Source organism: Berghia stephanieae, chromosome 10 (genome assembly GCF_034508935.2).
Source record: "Berghia stephanieae isolate SIO BIC M18660-M18661 chromosome 10, UCSD_Bste_1.3, whole genome shotgun sequence".
In the NCBI taxonomy this organism is placed as follows: domain Eukaryota; kingdom Metazoa; phylum Mollusca; class Gastropoda; order Nudibranchia; family Aeolidiidae; genus Berghia; species Berghia stephanieae.
Window position 1 is genome coordinate 1,246,680 of NC_088369.1, and position 17,755 is coordinate 1,264,434.

General features: G+C 33.8%; 1 protein-coding gene across 5 annotated transcripts in view; it reads left to right on the forward strand.

Moving 5' to 3' along the window:
* Window positions 1-16,682, forward strand: part of LOC144956035 (E3 ubiquitin-protein ligase RNF13-like) — a 37,254-nt gene extending 20,572 nt beyond the window's left edge. For 2 of the 5 annotated variants that reach the window (XM_078886328.1, XM_078886327.1), the window contains exons 6-11: window positions 5,500-5,587; window positions 5,806-5,914; window positions 6,460-6,553; window positions 7,391-7,471; window positions 9,107-9,334; window positions 15,868-16,682. In XM_078886328.1, the coding sequence (XP_078742454.1) occupies window positions 5,500-5,587; window positions 5,806-5,914; window positions 6,460-6,553; window positions 7,391-7,471; window positions 9,107-9,334; window positions 15,868-16,547 (1,280 nt within the window). In that variant the 3' untranslated portion in view covers window positions 16,548-16,682. Of the gene's footprint in view, window positions 1-206; window positions 292-5,499; window positions 5,588-5,805; window positions 5,915-6,459; window positions 6,554-7,390; window positions 7,472-9,106; window positions 9,335-12,284; window positions 12,352-15,867 lie in introns of all 5 variants that reach the window. The other 3 variants (XM_078886326.1, XM_078886329.1, XM_078886325.1) reach the window with 3 other exon arrangements.
* The last annotated feature ends 1,073 nt before the right edge of the window (window positions 16,683-17,755 follow it).

The window sequence follows — 17,755 nt, forward strand, 5'->3', positions numbered from 1 at the left end:
TCCTCCCATACATTTACTTATACAAGTCAGTGTCATTTCAAGAAGTTCTTTTCCTCGATTTGATTTTCTTTCTACCATTAAGTAATAAGGATTTTGTAGCTGTCTGCATTGGTCATCGTAAGTAGTATGAGAAGAAGGGGAAAGGAAACTCTTGACGATAAGATTTTATTTACTATTTTTTATTTTGGTTTTGCTTTCTTTCTCAGGCAATACGGGCAGAGTTGAGCGGCTATGAAGCTGTTATCATTTACAATTATCCAGGAAACAATAACGTCATCCAAATGCGTGGTCGTAAGTCACACCACACACTTTCCTAATCAAATGGGGAATCTTTGTCACACTTTGTATAGTCTTTTGACTGTATCATCATAAAGCTTTTAGAATATAAAGCGGGGACATCAGTAGCTCTACAGTGCAATTCCTTTCACATGCCATCAGGGTTCCTATACAATTTTATTTTTAGGTTTTCATCAACAATTTATTATTATTCAAAAAGAAACAAAAGAGAACTAAATCCTTTCGGTTTTAAGGAACCAATGTATATGAATTAGCCTCAAATGAATTAACTGAATCAAGGGGATATATTTCCAATTGTAACAACGGGGTGATCATAAAAATTTACTGAGATATTAAAAAGCATTAATACTCGTAGATATATCATTGAAAGAATTTGGTGTGTAGGAACCTGGAATAGCACTGCATCCATTATTTATTGCTTGATGGGAGACGTTTATTTTCTTTTCTTTTTTTGATTAGTGCTTTATCGTATCATTAGTTTTAGTGCCTTTTTACCAAAACATTTGCTTCTTTTCATAGGAGAAGTAACCATTTTTGACAAATATATACAATTGATTTAAAAGTAAAACTAGAAAAATGTAATGAGTATTTTTTTTTCTTTTCTTACAAAATATTCTTTATTATGGTTTATATTTAAAAATCTGCTGCTTGCTTCCATTTTTATAACTATAATTCCTCTTTATCTATAAATATTTATTATTTCTCTGGCTAATTCATGGCTAAAATTGTTGTTTTACCAGTTTGTGCAAAATATTGTTAGAAGTGTCGTCGTCGTCGTCGTCGATTTGTTTTCTCTTTCTGTTCTCATTGGTTATTGATTCATTGCCTTGAAATATGAGCTTCCAGGTCCGTGTAAATTTATTCATGTCACCAGTTGTAGATCTACTGTCGGCTGACAATAAAACTGTAGATTAAAAAAATTATAAAAACCTGACTTTGAATGAGAAATCTGTATAAGGCCAAAATGCTTGATGCTACATCAAATAAACCTGAGCATTTATATAATGCAGTATCCGCTAAACGTACTCAAATAGATTTGTAGTGAATCCCAAGTCAACAGCAACGCTTAATGTTTACGACAAGACATGCTCTTTTTGTTTCAACGGAAATGCTGTTAACGTCCAGGTATTCATACCATAAGGCTAGAAAGTGGCATAGTCACTCTTATTTATAGCAATTGTCACTTTAAAATAGAAATGTTTCAGTTTGAACAATTGTCCAATTAGGTAAAATAACCACACTTTCTTTATTTTCATTTTAAGATTTAACTTTAACAATTTGAATTTTGAGCAAAAAATCTGAATTTGGCCAAGTTTGACCCCCCCCCCCCCTTCCTTATGACCTTTGTATTCCAATTAAACATGCTTAACAGTCAGGTCTTCAGTTATTAAACACAAGACTGTGAAGTTAAGTTTAGCTGATTAACTGCCTCATATGAAATAACTTAACGAATAGCTCTGCAACTTGTACAGATTCAACTGATTTTTTGATTGCCAAATTTTGCTAAATTCTAATGGACGAAGACCAAGGGAAAGAATATCAGAGATAGACATGCGGCCATATTCAGTCATTCTACACACTCAACTATTGTAAAGTAGTGGAGAATGACGATTCATAGAACTCACACTAGATGTGAAGCATTTAAATAAAATAAATAAATAAAATTCCTTTTATTCATCCCATAGGGGAAATTTTTCTCTTGGATCTATTCCAAGGGGAGACTGGAATAACCCAGGCAGGCATCAGCCGCAAATTGAGCTAGGGTGAGGTGACAACGCATCGGCGGGTGCACAGCTGTATATTTCATTGGAAATCTTTCACTTTAGTTTTCTCTCCTCTCACCCCCCAATGCAAACGATCCACCTTCAATGACGGGGAGCCCACCATGTGGTTATGTCATAACGTGAGGAATGGCTATATTTTATCCCTGCAGGTAAAACTGCTTGGGTTTCATGGTCAGCCAGGAAATCGGACCATTTTCATAAAATCATGGATTTTTACACAGCAATTGTTGACCGTACACTTCTGCTATGTTATTCTATTTTATATGGATAGAACGGCCACATTTTCACCTTTAAGACGCAATTATTTTCATTGATATCAAGAAATGGTGACTGTACTTTACTCTTCCTTGAACAATCTATATAACTCTTTTTAAAAATCAACATGAAAAATATTTTAATTTGATAAAATATTTAACATTTATATTTACTGAGAAATTTTTTTTCCTCATCGAAATTATATTTTTACATATTTAAATTTTACACCGGTGCTAAATGGATGTGATTTTTTCTTATGATATCTGTAATAGGTAAATACTCTTAGCCCATTATGAAAATGGAACAACTCAAATTTCTTCATCATCGTCCTCTCATGCTCAATCCCCAGTCGGGGTAGACTGAATTTTTGGGATGGTTCATTTTCTTGTATTTTTCTTTCTTGCTTTGTCTGGCACCTTTCATACACACTTGTTCAGATCTTTATTATACACTGGTGCCTGCTTCCCAGTTTCTGAATTTAATTTTTTCAAATATTAAAATGGAGCCAGTCAAGTATCTTTGTCCTTGTCTTTTCATGTTCAATGTATGTGTTGTTTGATGCTAGTTAGGGTTCACTGCGTAAAACGTATACCTTTGTCAAGAATATGGATATTAAAATTGTCCCAACAATTGGAGTCTCTGTGGTGTAATGGTAGCATGTCTGACCGGTAATCAGAAGGTCTGAGGTTCAATCCCCAGTCGAGGTAGACTGATTTTTTGGGATGGTTTATTTTCTTGTTTTATTTTTCTTCTCTTTGTCTGGCACCTTTCTCATACACACTTGTTCACATCTTTATAAAGAGTATTTGGCTGCATTTAGTTCTTCATCCCATGACATTGATATTTTAGATAGTCAATCTTTATTTTGTTTCTTTCATGAGTATTGGCACTGCAGTTCTTTGCACATCAAGAAATCTTTCTATATTTTTGTTTCTTCTTCTTATTATTATTTTTTTTTCTTCCTCTTTTTCTTCTTCTTCTTCTTCTTCTTCTTCTTCTTCTTCTTCTTCTTCTTCTTCTTCTTCTTCTTCTTCTTCTTCTTCTTCTTCTTCTTCTTCTTCTTCTTCTTCTTTTTCTTCTTTTTCTTCTTCTTCTTTTTCTTCTTTTTCTTTTTTCTTCTTTTCTTCTTCTTCTTCTTCTTCTTCTTCTTCTTCTTCTTCTTCTTCTTCTTCTTCTTCTTCTTCTTCTTCTTCTTCTTCTTCTTCTTCTTCTTCTTCTTTTTTTAAAGGGAATTGCTGGATTCTATAGATGAAACAAGATGTTTAAGTTCTAGATTTTATAGTTATCCAGAAACGTTTAAAAACTTTCAAAATTATAAGTTTGAAGACAAAATTGAATTTATTGTTCTGGTCGGAATGAGGTTGCTATGTTTACTTTGGTATATTGTCCTGTGTTTGTATGTGATCTGTTTTGTGTCATTCTAATTGTAACCATTGTTGACCAACACAGTTAAAGATCGCAAGATAAAAGAGCCTGATTTATTTGCGTACCTTTAACATGACTGTTTATTAACATTTAACAGGGCACGACTAATGCATTGTCATTCACTCATTATTATTATTATTATTATTATTATTATTATTATTATTATTATTATTATTATTATTATTATTATTATTATTATTATTATTATATTACTATTATTATTATTATTATTATTATTATTATTATTATTATTATTATTATTATTATATTATTATATGATATTATTATTATTATTATTATTATTATTATTATTATTATTATTATTATTATTATTATTATTATTATTATATTATTATTATTATTATTATTATTATTATTATTATTATTATTATTATTATTATTATTATTATTATTATTATTATCATTAGTGTTATTGTTTTTGTTTGTTTGGTTGTTTTTTTTTTTTTTTTTTTGTTTTTGTTTTTTCATTACTTGTTAATAGTTAATGTGTGGCTATGTGATCTAGTGGTATAACACTCGCTTTTGGATCGGAAGGTCCTGGATTCGTTCGGCGCATAGTGAGTCCTTGGAGAAGGCTCTTTACTCACATTCTCTCGCTATACTCAGGTGTAAAATGAGTACCTGGTCGTTAACAGAGTTGTCTCTGTCCGAAAAAAAAATGTAATATTGCCTAACAGGCGTCATATCCCATTCTAAATGCTAAATGTTGCTGTTGGCCAGGGCCCCTTATAAAGCGATTTGAGCACGTTTAGTGGAAATTGCGCTATATAAAAGCTCAATTTTTTAAAATTCACAAAACATTGCCATCTTTTAACTTCTATCGAGATACAAGTAGTTTTTGAGTAACCCCAAGCTTTCCCATCACTTAATAATATTAACCATTTATCCCTGCTTGTTACTTACTTATCATACCTTTTTTTTTATGGTCGTCATTTATTTTTTAAATTAAATTTTATTAATGTATTTTTTAATACGTATTTCTTAGGATTGTATTATGTTTTTATTCCCTAATCTGTTCGTTTGGGCAATATGGTTCGTTCATTGAGTAATATAACTAAAGCTTGGTGACTTAACTACCAATCAGTTTGTGTAAATCTCTAGGGGGGGGGGGGGGGGAGATTAAATTGAATTAAAACAAAAAAAAATGATGAATAAGGATAAGCTGAGCTGATAGATGGATTGACATGGATGTCGGATCACCGGCAATTGAATTGCATTTCAGGCATGCTGATATTTTCAAATTGACTAGAAATTGTCTATCTGTATGTTGGGAAGTATTAATAGGGTTAGGCTGAAGTTTGCAGGTTTTTGTCATATTCTACACAAGACTTACAGGTTACCAAAAAAAAACAAAAAAACTCTTCTCGAGACTTGAATTAGAAAGGAAAAAAATAAATTTAATCTCAGTTGCTGGCAAAATTGGATTAAATAAAGGGAAATACTGATAAATAAATATGAAAAACTAACATTGGGAATATAGGTATTAGGTTTGATTTTCTCGTTCTTTCATCCTTTTTTTTATTTCTCTTTTTAAAAAAAATTATTTTATAAAAGTTTTGATTAGGTTACAGAAGTAATAGTAAAAAACAAAATTAAAAAAAAAAATTTCGTCAGACAATTATTTTCCTTTTGTTTTATAGTTATAGTAGTTTCATTTTTTATCTGTTTTCTTTGTTCCCCTGTTTTGTTTGTTTTGCTTTTTGGCTATTCATTCCAGATGGCGCTGATATTGATATCCCATCTACGTTTGTTGGCTTCAACAGCGGTATGGATCTGGCCACCCAATACAGTTACCCAAGATTCAAGTGAGTTGTGGAAAGGCTTCATCTGTTCACCAGTTTGGAACATTTTGATGTCTCTTCTATTCCTTATTTTATTTATTTTATTTTTGAAAAAAAACAATTATCGTCTTCCATGGGACTGGGTGTCTTTGTATATATAGATTATTGTTGTTGTTGATATCAACGCAATCATCATCACCACCACAACCACCATCATCATCATATTTATTTTACAATTTCAGAGAGTATGTGATAACGATAAAAGAGGTGGAGGAAGTGGACTACCGTATGTACTTATTGCCCTTTGCCATAGTGGTGGGCGTGTGTTTCTTCATGATTATGCTCTTCTTGGTAAGTATATCCATTGGCAACAAGAAAAACAACCGATTGATAGAATTGCTGTCAGCCCCTCACCCCCCTTCTTTAGAAAAAGAAAAGAATTGATCAAAATCTCCTTTTTGCTGTTCACTTTACCACAGCGAATAAATAGGTTTTCATTTTGTTCATCAATGCTGATGGTTTTCCTCTGTTCACAGAAATCCGCAATTTTGGAGTCAGTCCTTTTCAAAAATGACATTTTTCCCCCATTAAAATGTACCGGCAGTGAGAGACTGATGGGTGGTGGAACAAATAGGTGCAAGTTTCCCAATTTCCAGAAGTTAGTTAGAGTATCAATGATTATCATCTCAACTGCTTTAAAAGTTGGGGTTACAGTAAAAATGGGGCTTAAGTTGTTCAAGATTTTCACTTTTTTTACATCATCTGTGCTGATTCATGATACTCAGCTTTTAATGCTGTTGTCTCTCAATGAAATTCTCGGCTTGCTTCACCAAAACATTTCCATGCATTTCTTTCTTTATTGTATAATGTTTTAATTTTAATTTTTTAATCCACAGATCATCAAATTCATTAGAGATCACACAAGAACCAGAGTTGCTCGTCTTTCTAAAAAACATCTGAAAAAGATCCCCATTCGTAAATTCAAGAAAGGTATGTGTGTGTGTGTGTGTCTGTGTGTTTTTTTTGTTTTTTTTAAAAAATCTTATTGTTAATAAATCCATTCATTTGAAATTTATTCTATACATCCTGTAATCTAAGAGATTGCTCAAATAATTTTGTTATTTTTTTTCTTTTCAATTATTAATTTTCCTTTGATTTTAAATTTTTTAACAACTTTATAATAGAAATTTGCACTGAGTGATACAAACCATTCTGGATATCACTATAAGAACACAGTGGCGTGTGAAGGCACATTGCTTACTGCTATATATTGCAATGTTGAATCCAGTGCCATAAGGTTATAAAGTGAAGTGTATATATATATATATATATATATATATATATGTATATGTACTATATATATATATGTATATGTACTATATACATACATATATATTACTTTATATTAGGGAGTCCTGATAGCTCAGTTGGTAGAGCATTGGCTTCACTAACAAAGGAACAGAGACTGATCTTGAGTGAAGTAGAGATTTTGGTTTTAGCTAGAAGCAACAGAAACACCTCACCATGGTTAGCGTTGGACTTCGATGATATTTAAATGTCAAACTTTTCTGAGCATATGTGAATAACCGATATTTGAAGCAATAAAATGTGGCTTGGCTTATCCCCCCCCCCCCCCCCCCCCACTCTCTATCTCTCTCTGTTGTGTTTAGCTAGGTGTGTGCCATGTCTTTTCTTAATCACATTATATTGCTTATTAAAATATGTAATTTTCTCCACAGATTAGCAAGGTTTATCTCATCTTATAAAATAAAAGTCTTGTATTATCTGATATTTGAATTTGTTGATTTTTGTTTCTCGTCTGTTCAGGTCAGTACTACGACACGTGTGCCATTTGTCTGGATGAATACGAAGATGGGGAGAAGATACGCGTATTGCCTTGTGAACACGGTGAGTAATGACACAGTGTGGAAATGGGAATGTTTAAAAACTCATTTTTGTTTGTGACTCGCTCAAACCCGATGCTTCTACCAGGCCTCCCTCGAATTGGCAATCTGAAAACAATAAAGTAAATAAATAAATTGAACTGATTATGTGTTTGGAAATGACGTTTGGGCAATCTGAAAACAATAAAGTAAATAAATAAATTGAACTGATTATGTGTTTGGAAATGACGTTTGGGCAATCTGAAAACAATAAAATAAATAGATAAATTGGACTGATTATGTGTTTGGAAATGACGTTTGGGCAATCTGAAAACAATAAAGTAAATAAATAAATTGGACTGATTATGTGTTTGGAAATGACGTTTGGGCAATCTGAAAACAATAAAATAAATAAATAGAATGATATGTGTTGGAAATGGTTGAATCTGAAATAAATAAATGTATTGGACTGATTATGTGTTTGGAAATGACGTTTGGGCAATCTGAAAACAATAAAGTAAATAAATAAATTGGACTGATTATGTGTTTGGAAATGACGTTTGGGCAATCTGAAAACAATAAAATAAATAAATAAATTGGAGTGATTATGTGTTTGGAAATGACGTTTGGGCAATCTGAAAACAATAAAATAAATAAATAAATTGGACTGATTATGTGTTTGGAAATGACGTTTGGGCAATCTGAAAACAATAAAATAAATAGATAAATTGGACTGATTATGTGTTTGGAAATGACGTTTGGGCAATCTGAAAACAATAAAATAAATAGATAAATTGGACTGATTATGTGTTTGGAAATGACGTTTGTATGTCCCAGGATTATGATTTTTTGACCAGCAAATTAAAACAAAATCTAGATTATTATATAATAGTCCAAACATACACTGTTTTGGGTCATGACATTATTGTACATTATTGGTACGATGTCATGTTTTAGCTCTTTGAAAAGTTGATCGCGATGAATATATATAATCTACAGACTCTTTTTGGTGACTAAATTCAGACAATTTTTCTCTATAATCCTTCCCTCCGTCTTCATATAATAAGCTTGTTGAATAGAATTAGATATGCAATAAAATTGAATGATACTATATATTTTTTTTGGATAGCGTTTATAATTAAATCTTCATCTTCTTCCAATCTCATGAGCACTCATGAAATATTAGTTGCATATGTGCGGCTACGTGGTCTTTGGTATGACACTTGCCTTTTGACGGGGAAGTCCAAGGTTTGAGTCCCGCTCTGAGCAAGGCATAGTTGCGTCCTTGGAAAAGGCTCTTTACTCACATTCCGTCACCATATTCAGGTGTAAAATGAGAGCCTTTATAGCGTTGTCTTTGTTGGAAAAAAAATTATTTGTAATATCGCCTAACAGACGTAAGATCTCATCCTGCATGCCCAGTGTTGCTGTTGTACGAGGGACCTCTGCAAAGCACTCTGACCACGTTAATTTTTGCTGTATAAATGCTTAAGAAATCGCTCATATGATGATTAATTATTTATACCGAACAGGTGACTGGTTCTGTGTAAAATGGAAGCACGATCAAGTTTCGTGCCAGTGCAATATATAAATCATTGTAAAATGCGTTGAATATGATAAAACAGTGAATGATTTGCAATGATCATTCGTCCTTCTCCAGCTTACCACGCCAAGTGCATCGACCCATGGCTGACGCGTAACAAGAAAACTTGTCCCGTCTGCAAGCGGCGAGTCATCCCAGGGAAAGACCCCAACTCGGAGTCAGACACAGACTCTGAGGAGGGAGGCGGAGCGTCCCAGACCACACCTCTCCTGATGGGGGCCACGACTCAACGCACCCACGGTAGTATGAACCAAGTTGAAGGAGACTCTGGCCCAACACCTCGTGGTAAGTTGGGTTTAATTTTTTTATTTATTTTTTGTTGTTGTTTGTTTTATTTTCCTCTTAATCAAGTTATTAGGGGCAATGCATTTGTCATAGTTATGTCCCTTAGTTATGTCCAAAACAGCGAATACTGTTATAAAGACAACTTGGTCGTAAACAACATTTCTCAAGGCTTGATCTGGTTTTTCCTATTAGACAAAGAAAATCACAAATTTCACATTAACTCTTGTGCACACATCACAAGCCACAATGCTTGGATGACAGTCCTGTGTGTTTTCCTTCTTGTCAAATTCATTATTCAGTCTCCAATCAAGGGACTGAATTAGGCAGCAAATACATTTACTCAAAACATTTCATCATATTATTTTTTTTTCTCCTTTATCATCCACTGTTTGTTTATCCATATCCGTTGTTTTCCCCATGTTTGACCAATGCTATTACTTTATTAATTTTCTTTCTTTTTCTTTTTTTTTTATGTTCTTTTTCTTTTCTTTTCTTTTGGTTTTTTTAAAATGAAGTGGGGAGTTAAACTCAATATCTATCACACAAATTTTGTGTACAAATGCAGAAAAAAAAGATCATATTAACTTCAGTATTTTGAATTTGAAATTTGAAAGGTTAGAATAGGTAAATGATAGCGACAATTACAAATCCGAAGAGGTGTGTGTTTGTGTGTGTGTGTGTGTGTGTGTGATATGAAACAGTGCCAGATAGAGCAGAAAGAATAATACAAGAAAAAAAAATCGTCCTTTAAAATAATCAGCCTCTTCGGTTGAGGCAGGCAGATTTTTTTTTTCCATTCGTGTTCTTCTGCCACACTAGTACATGCTCTCAAATTTTTCGCTTTCATATTTTGAAAATGCTGTTTCTCTACCAGTATTTCCGAGGTCATCCTCATCCCTTAACATTTTTAAAAACGCAATTTAAAAACCCACTTGTTCCAAATATGTTCAATTAATGATTTGTTTGTTTCAATTAATCCCTACATTGAAAGCTCTTAGTCCCTCTTTTGGCCTGGTAAAGTACAATAATAAGCTCTATATATATATGAATAAATATGAAGTAAAGTAATAATGCAGGCTTGCCAACCGTTATGATTTCTCATATTTTAATACGCTTTGAGGTCCAAAATATGATTATATTATGGGAATGTTGACTAAAATATGCGGAATGCAGAAAGTTTCTGGGTGGGGATCCTGACCTCCCATAGTGGGCAGGGAGGTACATGCTGTGTCTTCTATCCCCCCATACCCGTTTCCCAATTGTTTCCTGTCATTGTCTTGGAATGAGATTACTTAGTTTTGTCCTGATCCTTGCCGGAGCTCCTTGGCTGGGAGGAAAACAGTCGAATGTATAGTTATAGTTTTGGGAGATGATATTTTTTTCCTTGTAATCATCTCTCTGTTATGCATTGTATTATGTTGAGTTTACATATTATATTAAATGATTGGTAAACATTTGAGTGTATTCCTCTTAGATGGGACCTGTGCTTGTGTCTGGATGAGACTTTTAGGTGATCTCAAACTAAGTGCATTGGTGGTCTGCTCTTGGAATCTACATCTGATCCCTATTTGTTCCCAGTTCCCCTATGTCTTACTTTTTCTTGGGTGCTTTTATTGTAATTCTATAACTTTTTACTATCCCATTTTCTTCCTTTTTACTGGCGCTGATATAACCTAAATGTGTTGCAAGCGCCGTAAAACCCTTAAAAACAAACAAACAAACAAACAGAAAGTTTGTAATAAACAGGGGGAAAATGATAAAAGTTGAAGGTCATTAAATATCGTCTCCTCCTAGCTGAGAATCTGAGTAACCAGATAGATGATTGTCATAGGAATTACTGTTTTCCTACCCTCTAATAGCTTGATAAACCTCCACAAATTTCAAGTTAATGTTAAACTTTGAAAATTTGGATGGTGGGACGAGTTGAAAATATGATTTTTAGGGGGAAAAATATGAGAAAATGAACATAGATATTGGGGAAAATAGGATAAATCTTTTCAAATGGTTGAGTTTGGTTGGCAGGTCTGATAATGAATGTCAAAAGTGGAAATTTCACAGCTATGTCTCAATCGAATCATCTTAGAGGGTATTCAATTTTTTTTCTTCTCTCTTCCTTATTTTTTTTTTTTTTCTCTTTCTTTTTTGTCATTGCTTTTGTTGAGGAGAACAACATCTCACTGAGGGAGTTGATCTGTCATATTTATATTTAGAAACGAGAGTGGGAAGGTAACAAATGGCTAATGGTCGTCTAGCGCTACAAAACTTGCTTGATTGTTTTATGAAGGAAATCTTGCTTTCCCCAAATTTTGAGATTTTTCTACATTTTAGAAGAAATCAAAGGGTCACTTTTGCTGAATTTGTCAATCACTGACTTACTGCAGTTTTTTGGGGGGGTTTTTTTTGGTTGTTTTTTTTTTTTTTCTTCTGACTCTCCATCCACCCAGTAGTGAATAGGTAGCAGGGATGAAGGCGTTGTGATGGAAAATGATACTTTGTGATAGATGAGTGTCCTATACAAAAGGGTATTAGCAATTGTTACACTCCGTTTAATGATACAGAACTTAGGGGCTCTTAGGGAGTACTTATTTATTATTAGCTTTTCGAGTCAGCAGCTACAATCTTCTGTATTCCTCTTGGAACACATCATGCCAGCAAAGTTCTTCCTTGTATCCCCATGTTGCCCCCGCTAGCTCAATTTGTTCCATGTTTTGTCAACTTTTATACTTTTCTTAAAAACCCTTACTATTGGTTCTGCATCTTCGTTTCTGTTTCCACCCTCCCTCCTTGTTTTGGCTTATCCAAGTACATTGTCAGAAAAGAATATTTTTTCTAGTCTACAAATGCTGTGCTGCACCTGTCACTAGCTCTCCACCCAAATCTGTAGCTGTGTGTGTGGTTTTTTGTTGTTGTTTTTTTTTTCTTCTACATTTGACTTTTGTTTTAATAACAGGACAAGACTCCAGTTTGGAATTAGCATTTTTGTCCCATTTTAATATAGAAGTAGACGGCGTGGCAAGGTAAAAACCGTGGGCAAACATTATAACACTGTGTGAATGGCTCTTCGCTTGGCTTGCCAACTGTCTGAAAAGAGTTTTATGGATGATTTATAACTCAGTTGGACCAAATCAATCTCGGATGAAGTCAAGATTTTTCTTTCCAGACCCATACTGTCCACCCAGCAGTGATTGGGTAGCTGGGTTCTGTTAGATCTGGCTGAAAGTAATTTATGATAGACTAACAACCTATCCAAAAGATAGCAAGCAATAAGTATTGTCTGTTTCATGTTATAGAAACTGGAAAAATCTTCAGCTCCATGGGCCTAATGGCTTTGACGTACTTCTAGCCATTACATCTCCACAAAGTCGAGCAGTTATTGGTTAATTAGGTTAACCTTTAACCTTGAGCTTCTGAAATGAAGATTTGAAAAGAAATGCTCTGCTCTGGGGAAGTTATGAAAAATGTCTGGTCACATGATACAGTGGAATCCTGATCAAACCAACCTCTCTGGACCAGGCACAGATTGGTTGACTTCAATCAAGGTTGACTTTATCCATTATCAATGGAACACACTTGGATAAAGAACAAAAAATGTGGGATCAACAAGAGGTGTTGAGTTTAAGAATACTAACGAAAGAGTGAACATGGAGAGGCTTTGTATGGGAACAAAACAGAAAATGGACATCTCGGGTACAAACCCTTCGTCAGCACAACAGTACACAAATAAACGTGGAAAACAAATAAAATATAATGAAAAATAACTTGTATCATCGTCTGTACTCAATGGTGGTTGCAGTAGTTATTTTTTATTATATTTTATTTGTTTTCCACGTTTACTTGTGTACTGTTGTGCTGACGAAGGGTTTGTACCCGAAATGGCCATTGTCTGTTTTGTTCCCATATGAAGCCTCTCCATTTTCAATCTTTCGTTAGTATTTTACGATCACCGGCTTCAGGCGGATTCCACTGAAGATGGTTGGCAAGTCACAGCTTGAGATCAATTTCTCTGCTTCAACTCATCAATATACATCAGCGCTCACTAATTAATTAATTCATTAATTAATTAATTCAGAGCGGCCAACTGTCCTGATAAAAATCGGGTCTTTCTTGATTTGACAATCTGAGAAAAAAATTTTAAAAAAAGATAATAAATTGGACTGTTTATTAAATGTATGGAAATGACCTTTGTATTCAGATTTTTTGAAATAAAACAAAGAACAGAGAAGGTTTGAAATCTAGATGATGTTATATAATAGTCCAAACATACAGCTATTCTGGGTTATATAATAGTCCAAACATACAGCTATTCTGGGTTATATAATAGTCCAAACATACAGCTATTCTGGGTTATATAATAGTCCAAACATACAGCTATTCTGGGTCATGAAGGGTATTGCGTGTTAAGGTATCCCGTTTTAACTCTTTGAAAAGTTGGCCGCTATGTTAATTTATTTATGCACCTAACTTAAACCATTTATTGCTTCAATTGATAACCCCTTAATTTTAGATATCAAATTGACACAGCGTCTTCCCCAAGGTTTCTTCTATTCCTGGCGAAGGAAGGAACAGAGTCAAATCCTTGCCCATACACATCCTATGTGATAAGAGTGTAAAAGTAGTCAGTAGACATTCACAAGGTCTATGGAGCCAGGGTTCAATTTTGGACTCAGTAACATTAACTGGAAAGTAACAATTGCTCGACACCCTTTGGATAGGATGCTTATTCATTGCGATGTCACTATTTATCAATTTTTGTTGTTGTTCCTACAAATGAAATAAACACACAATATCCTTGGGGTGAGAAAGGCGGAGTATTTTAAAAAAATTATTATTATTATTATTATTATTATTATTATTATTATTATTATTATTATTATTATTATTATTATTATTATTATTATTATTGTTGTTGTTGTTGTTGTTGTTGTTGTTGTTGTTGTTTTTGTTTTTGTTGTTGTTGTTGTTGTTGTTGTTGTTGTTGTTATTATTACCATCACCATGTACACGTTATATCCTACCTAATATATTTTACACAGATATCTATGCCATGCGTTGATTTCTAAATTTTTTAGTCGCCTGTTTGTCTGTTTCAGTAACCTCCCCTGAGTCTCTTGTTTGTTATTTTCATATATTATGGTTTCCTTATGACTGGACCTTACGAGGCACTGCACAGTGGTCTGGTCTTTGCTTTGTTCTTTGTACCAGAAGGTATCAAGTTTGATTCACCCCATTATTCCTTGTGACGTTGAACAAGTCACCTAGCCCTAATTCACTTTATGATGCAGCCGATGCATTGATTATTCCAGTCTCTCTTCTAAGGATTATATATAATATAAAGAGAAGAAAAAAATCCAAAAGTGGTGGCGCAGTGGCAGTGCTGGTATCGGCGATAGTGGTAGCGGTGGTAGTGGAAGGGCTGATAGAGAGGGGGAATCCAAAAGAAAAAAAATTAACTCTTAGGGATAACTAAAGTGAATATTATTACCTGCCAAAAACTGTAGACCGTTAAGGGTGGAGAGCACAATTGAATATTTTAAAAAGTAGTCCTTCAGAACCATAAGGCCAATGGAGCCGGAGTTTATCCCAGTTTCTGTAGCGTGAAATGGACAATAGCAACTGCTTGCTACCCTTTGAAAGCTAGTCTATCGCAAAGTACTTTTTTTCACAAGGTCTAACCGACCCAGCTACCCATTCACTTCTGGGTAGACAGGGGGACTAGACAAAATCTGGACTGCACCCGGGATCGACCTCAGTCCTCTTGCGTGTGAAGCGAGTGCTCTACCAACTGAGCTATCGGGACCCCCAGTTGAAGATAACAGCTTCAAAATATGAATAAATTAATGAATAGATACTTAACAGACTTAACATAAATCAAATCGTCTACCAACAAAAACATGAAATTACGATAGTTTATAAAATCCAGATCTTTTTTAAAAAAAATTCCTTTCTACCATGGCATCGTTAGAATTCGTTGCCAAGGCATTCCATGAAGGAGAAAATCTCTTTTCACATCCAGTCAAGATGGCTGTCATTGTTTATCTCAACCGGATGTGCGGAAATTTTTTCTTCAGTCTCTCTGGCTTTTATGTAAAGTACTACCATTTTGATTGTTTTTTTTCTTGTTGTTATTTTATCTGAACAACAGTTTTAACCTTGTTGTGTGATAAATGCTTTATAAAATATTAAAGCTCTTGTCTTATGTTCATTTTAATTCAATACTCTTTAGGGATGAATATTATTATTATTATTATTATTATTATTATTATATTATTATTATTATATTATTATTATTATTATTATTATTATTATTATTATTATTATTATTATTTGTTGTTTGTTGTTGTTGTTGTTGTTGTTGTTATAATTATTATTGTTTTTATTATATATTATTATTATTATTATTATTATTATTTATTATTATTATGTTATATGATTAATATTGTTATTATTATTATTATTATTATTATTATTATTATTTTTATTATTATTATTATTAATATTCTTCTTCTAATTTTCATCTTTTCTCGTCTTTTCAGCATCGAGCGCCCCTCCTCTGTTTGAAGCCACAGTTGTTCTGGAGGCAGAGGGTGCTGTAGGAGGGATTGGTATCAACCACATGTCTGACGGAGGATCCTCTTCGACTTCTTACGGAGGGAGCAGGCTTAGGACAGAACTGGACATGGAACGGGGAGAACAGAGGGAAGGACGAAGGAGGAGGCGGGAGAGGAAGGAGGAGGAAGACAGATTGCTGCTCGGAACGGAAGAGGACGAGGAGGAAGAGGAACGGAGGAAGGCTGAGCGAAAAGAGAGGAGGAAGAAGAAGAAAGAGAAGAAGAAAAAATCCAAAAGGGGTGGCAGCAGCAGTGCTGGTATTGGTGATAGTGGTAGTGGAAGGGCTGATAGAGAGGGGGAATCCTTTGTGCGTGCAGATTTGGAGACTGTGGAAGAAGCAGTTGGTGTGGATAACGTTGATGATGATGGAGTTGTTGAAGATGCGGGTAGTTCTGGTCTGTCTCGTAATGGAGTGTTAGGTCCTGGACCTATTGTTGTGGACGAGGACGAGGATTTCGTGGGAAGCAGTAGTGGCATTCATCGTCACAGTAGTGGTGGCCAGGTCAATTCAGGATACTCAGATAATCAAGAAGTTGCTCAACAGGAAGTCGTCGTCTCGCAGACCAGAAGAGGAAAGAAGAGGGAGATGAGTGAAGTGGTATGATGAGAATCTGGCAATTCTGTGGTCCCTTGCATAAATCTGATGACTCGGATGCAGTTGAGAAAATGGAAGGGTTGATCCGTTTCAATACAGTTGGTAAAATCCAACATAAATTTAATGAAAAGCTAGATTCGGAATAGCAGTTGTGTTCAGAAGAAATGCAACAAGTTTTTTTAATACAAAACTTCAAGCTTTAAAATTTTGGTGAAGAAAATATGACCTACAAGTGATATAATATATGTTTCAGGGTTATGCAAAGGGCCACAGAAATACGATGATGATTGCAATGATGATGATGATAACAGATCGATGATGACGAATGATATTATTGATAATTGGGGAGGATGAGAGGTTTTAGGAGGAATTTTATTTCTGTCATCCTCTTTGATTTCAATTAAACTTATTGAGAAAGAAAACTGTTTTTCACCAAGCCAAAGGGATGTATTATAATATATCTTGAGCCTCCCTCACACCTTCCCCTCTACTCTTTATATATTTCATACATTTAAATGATCGTATGTATGTCAATATTATTGAAAATTGTGTCATTACTATTATTATTATTATTATTATTATTATTATTATTATTATTATTATTATTATTATATTTATTATTATTATAATGGTCATTATTATTTCACTTTTTCCTCCAATATACGATTAAAATATAAAGTTTGATTTCTTTAGGGACAAAATCTTTACAACTAAGTTTTTTTATTTGATACCAATTCATTTCAAATTCATTAGCATGTAAAATAATGTTATAGAATGAGTCTTTGGGAGGATAGAATTCAATTGATGTCATTTTGTGTTTGAGGCGTACACAAAAATTTCATTTTTGTTAGTTATTACAAAAAAAAATGACAAAAGAAAAGAAAAAACACTGTACTTACAAAGTCCTTAACCATGATGATTCAACAGCATACATTAAACAATGAGGATGAAATAAAGTGACAGTATGGGGTTCGTTACCTCCCATAGTGGGCTGGGAGGCACTTACTGTGTCTTCTTACTTCTGTCCCACTATGATTGTTTCCCAACATGCTTTCTGTCTGTCTTAGAATGAGATTATTTGGTTTCATCCTGGCCCTGGCCGGATACCCCGACATGGAGGGAAACAGTCAAATGTATTGTTAGAGTTTTGGAAGATATTTTTTTTTGTAACTCATATCTCTTTTATGCATTTTTGTTTTACATATATATTATGATTT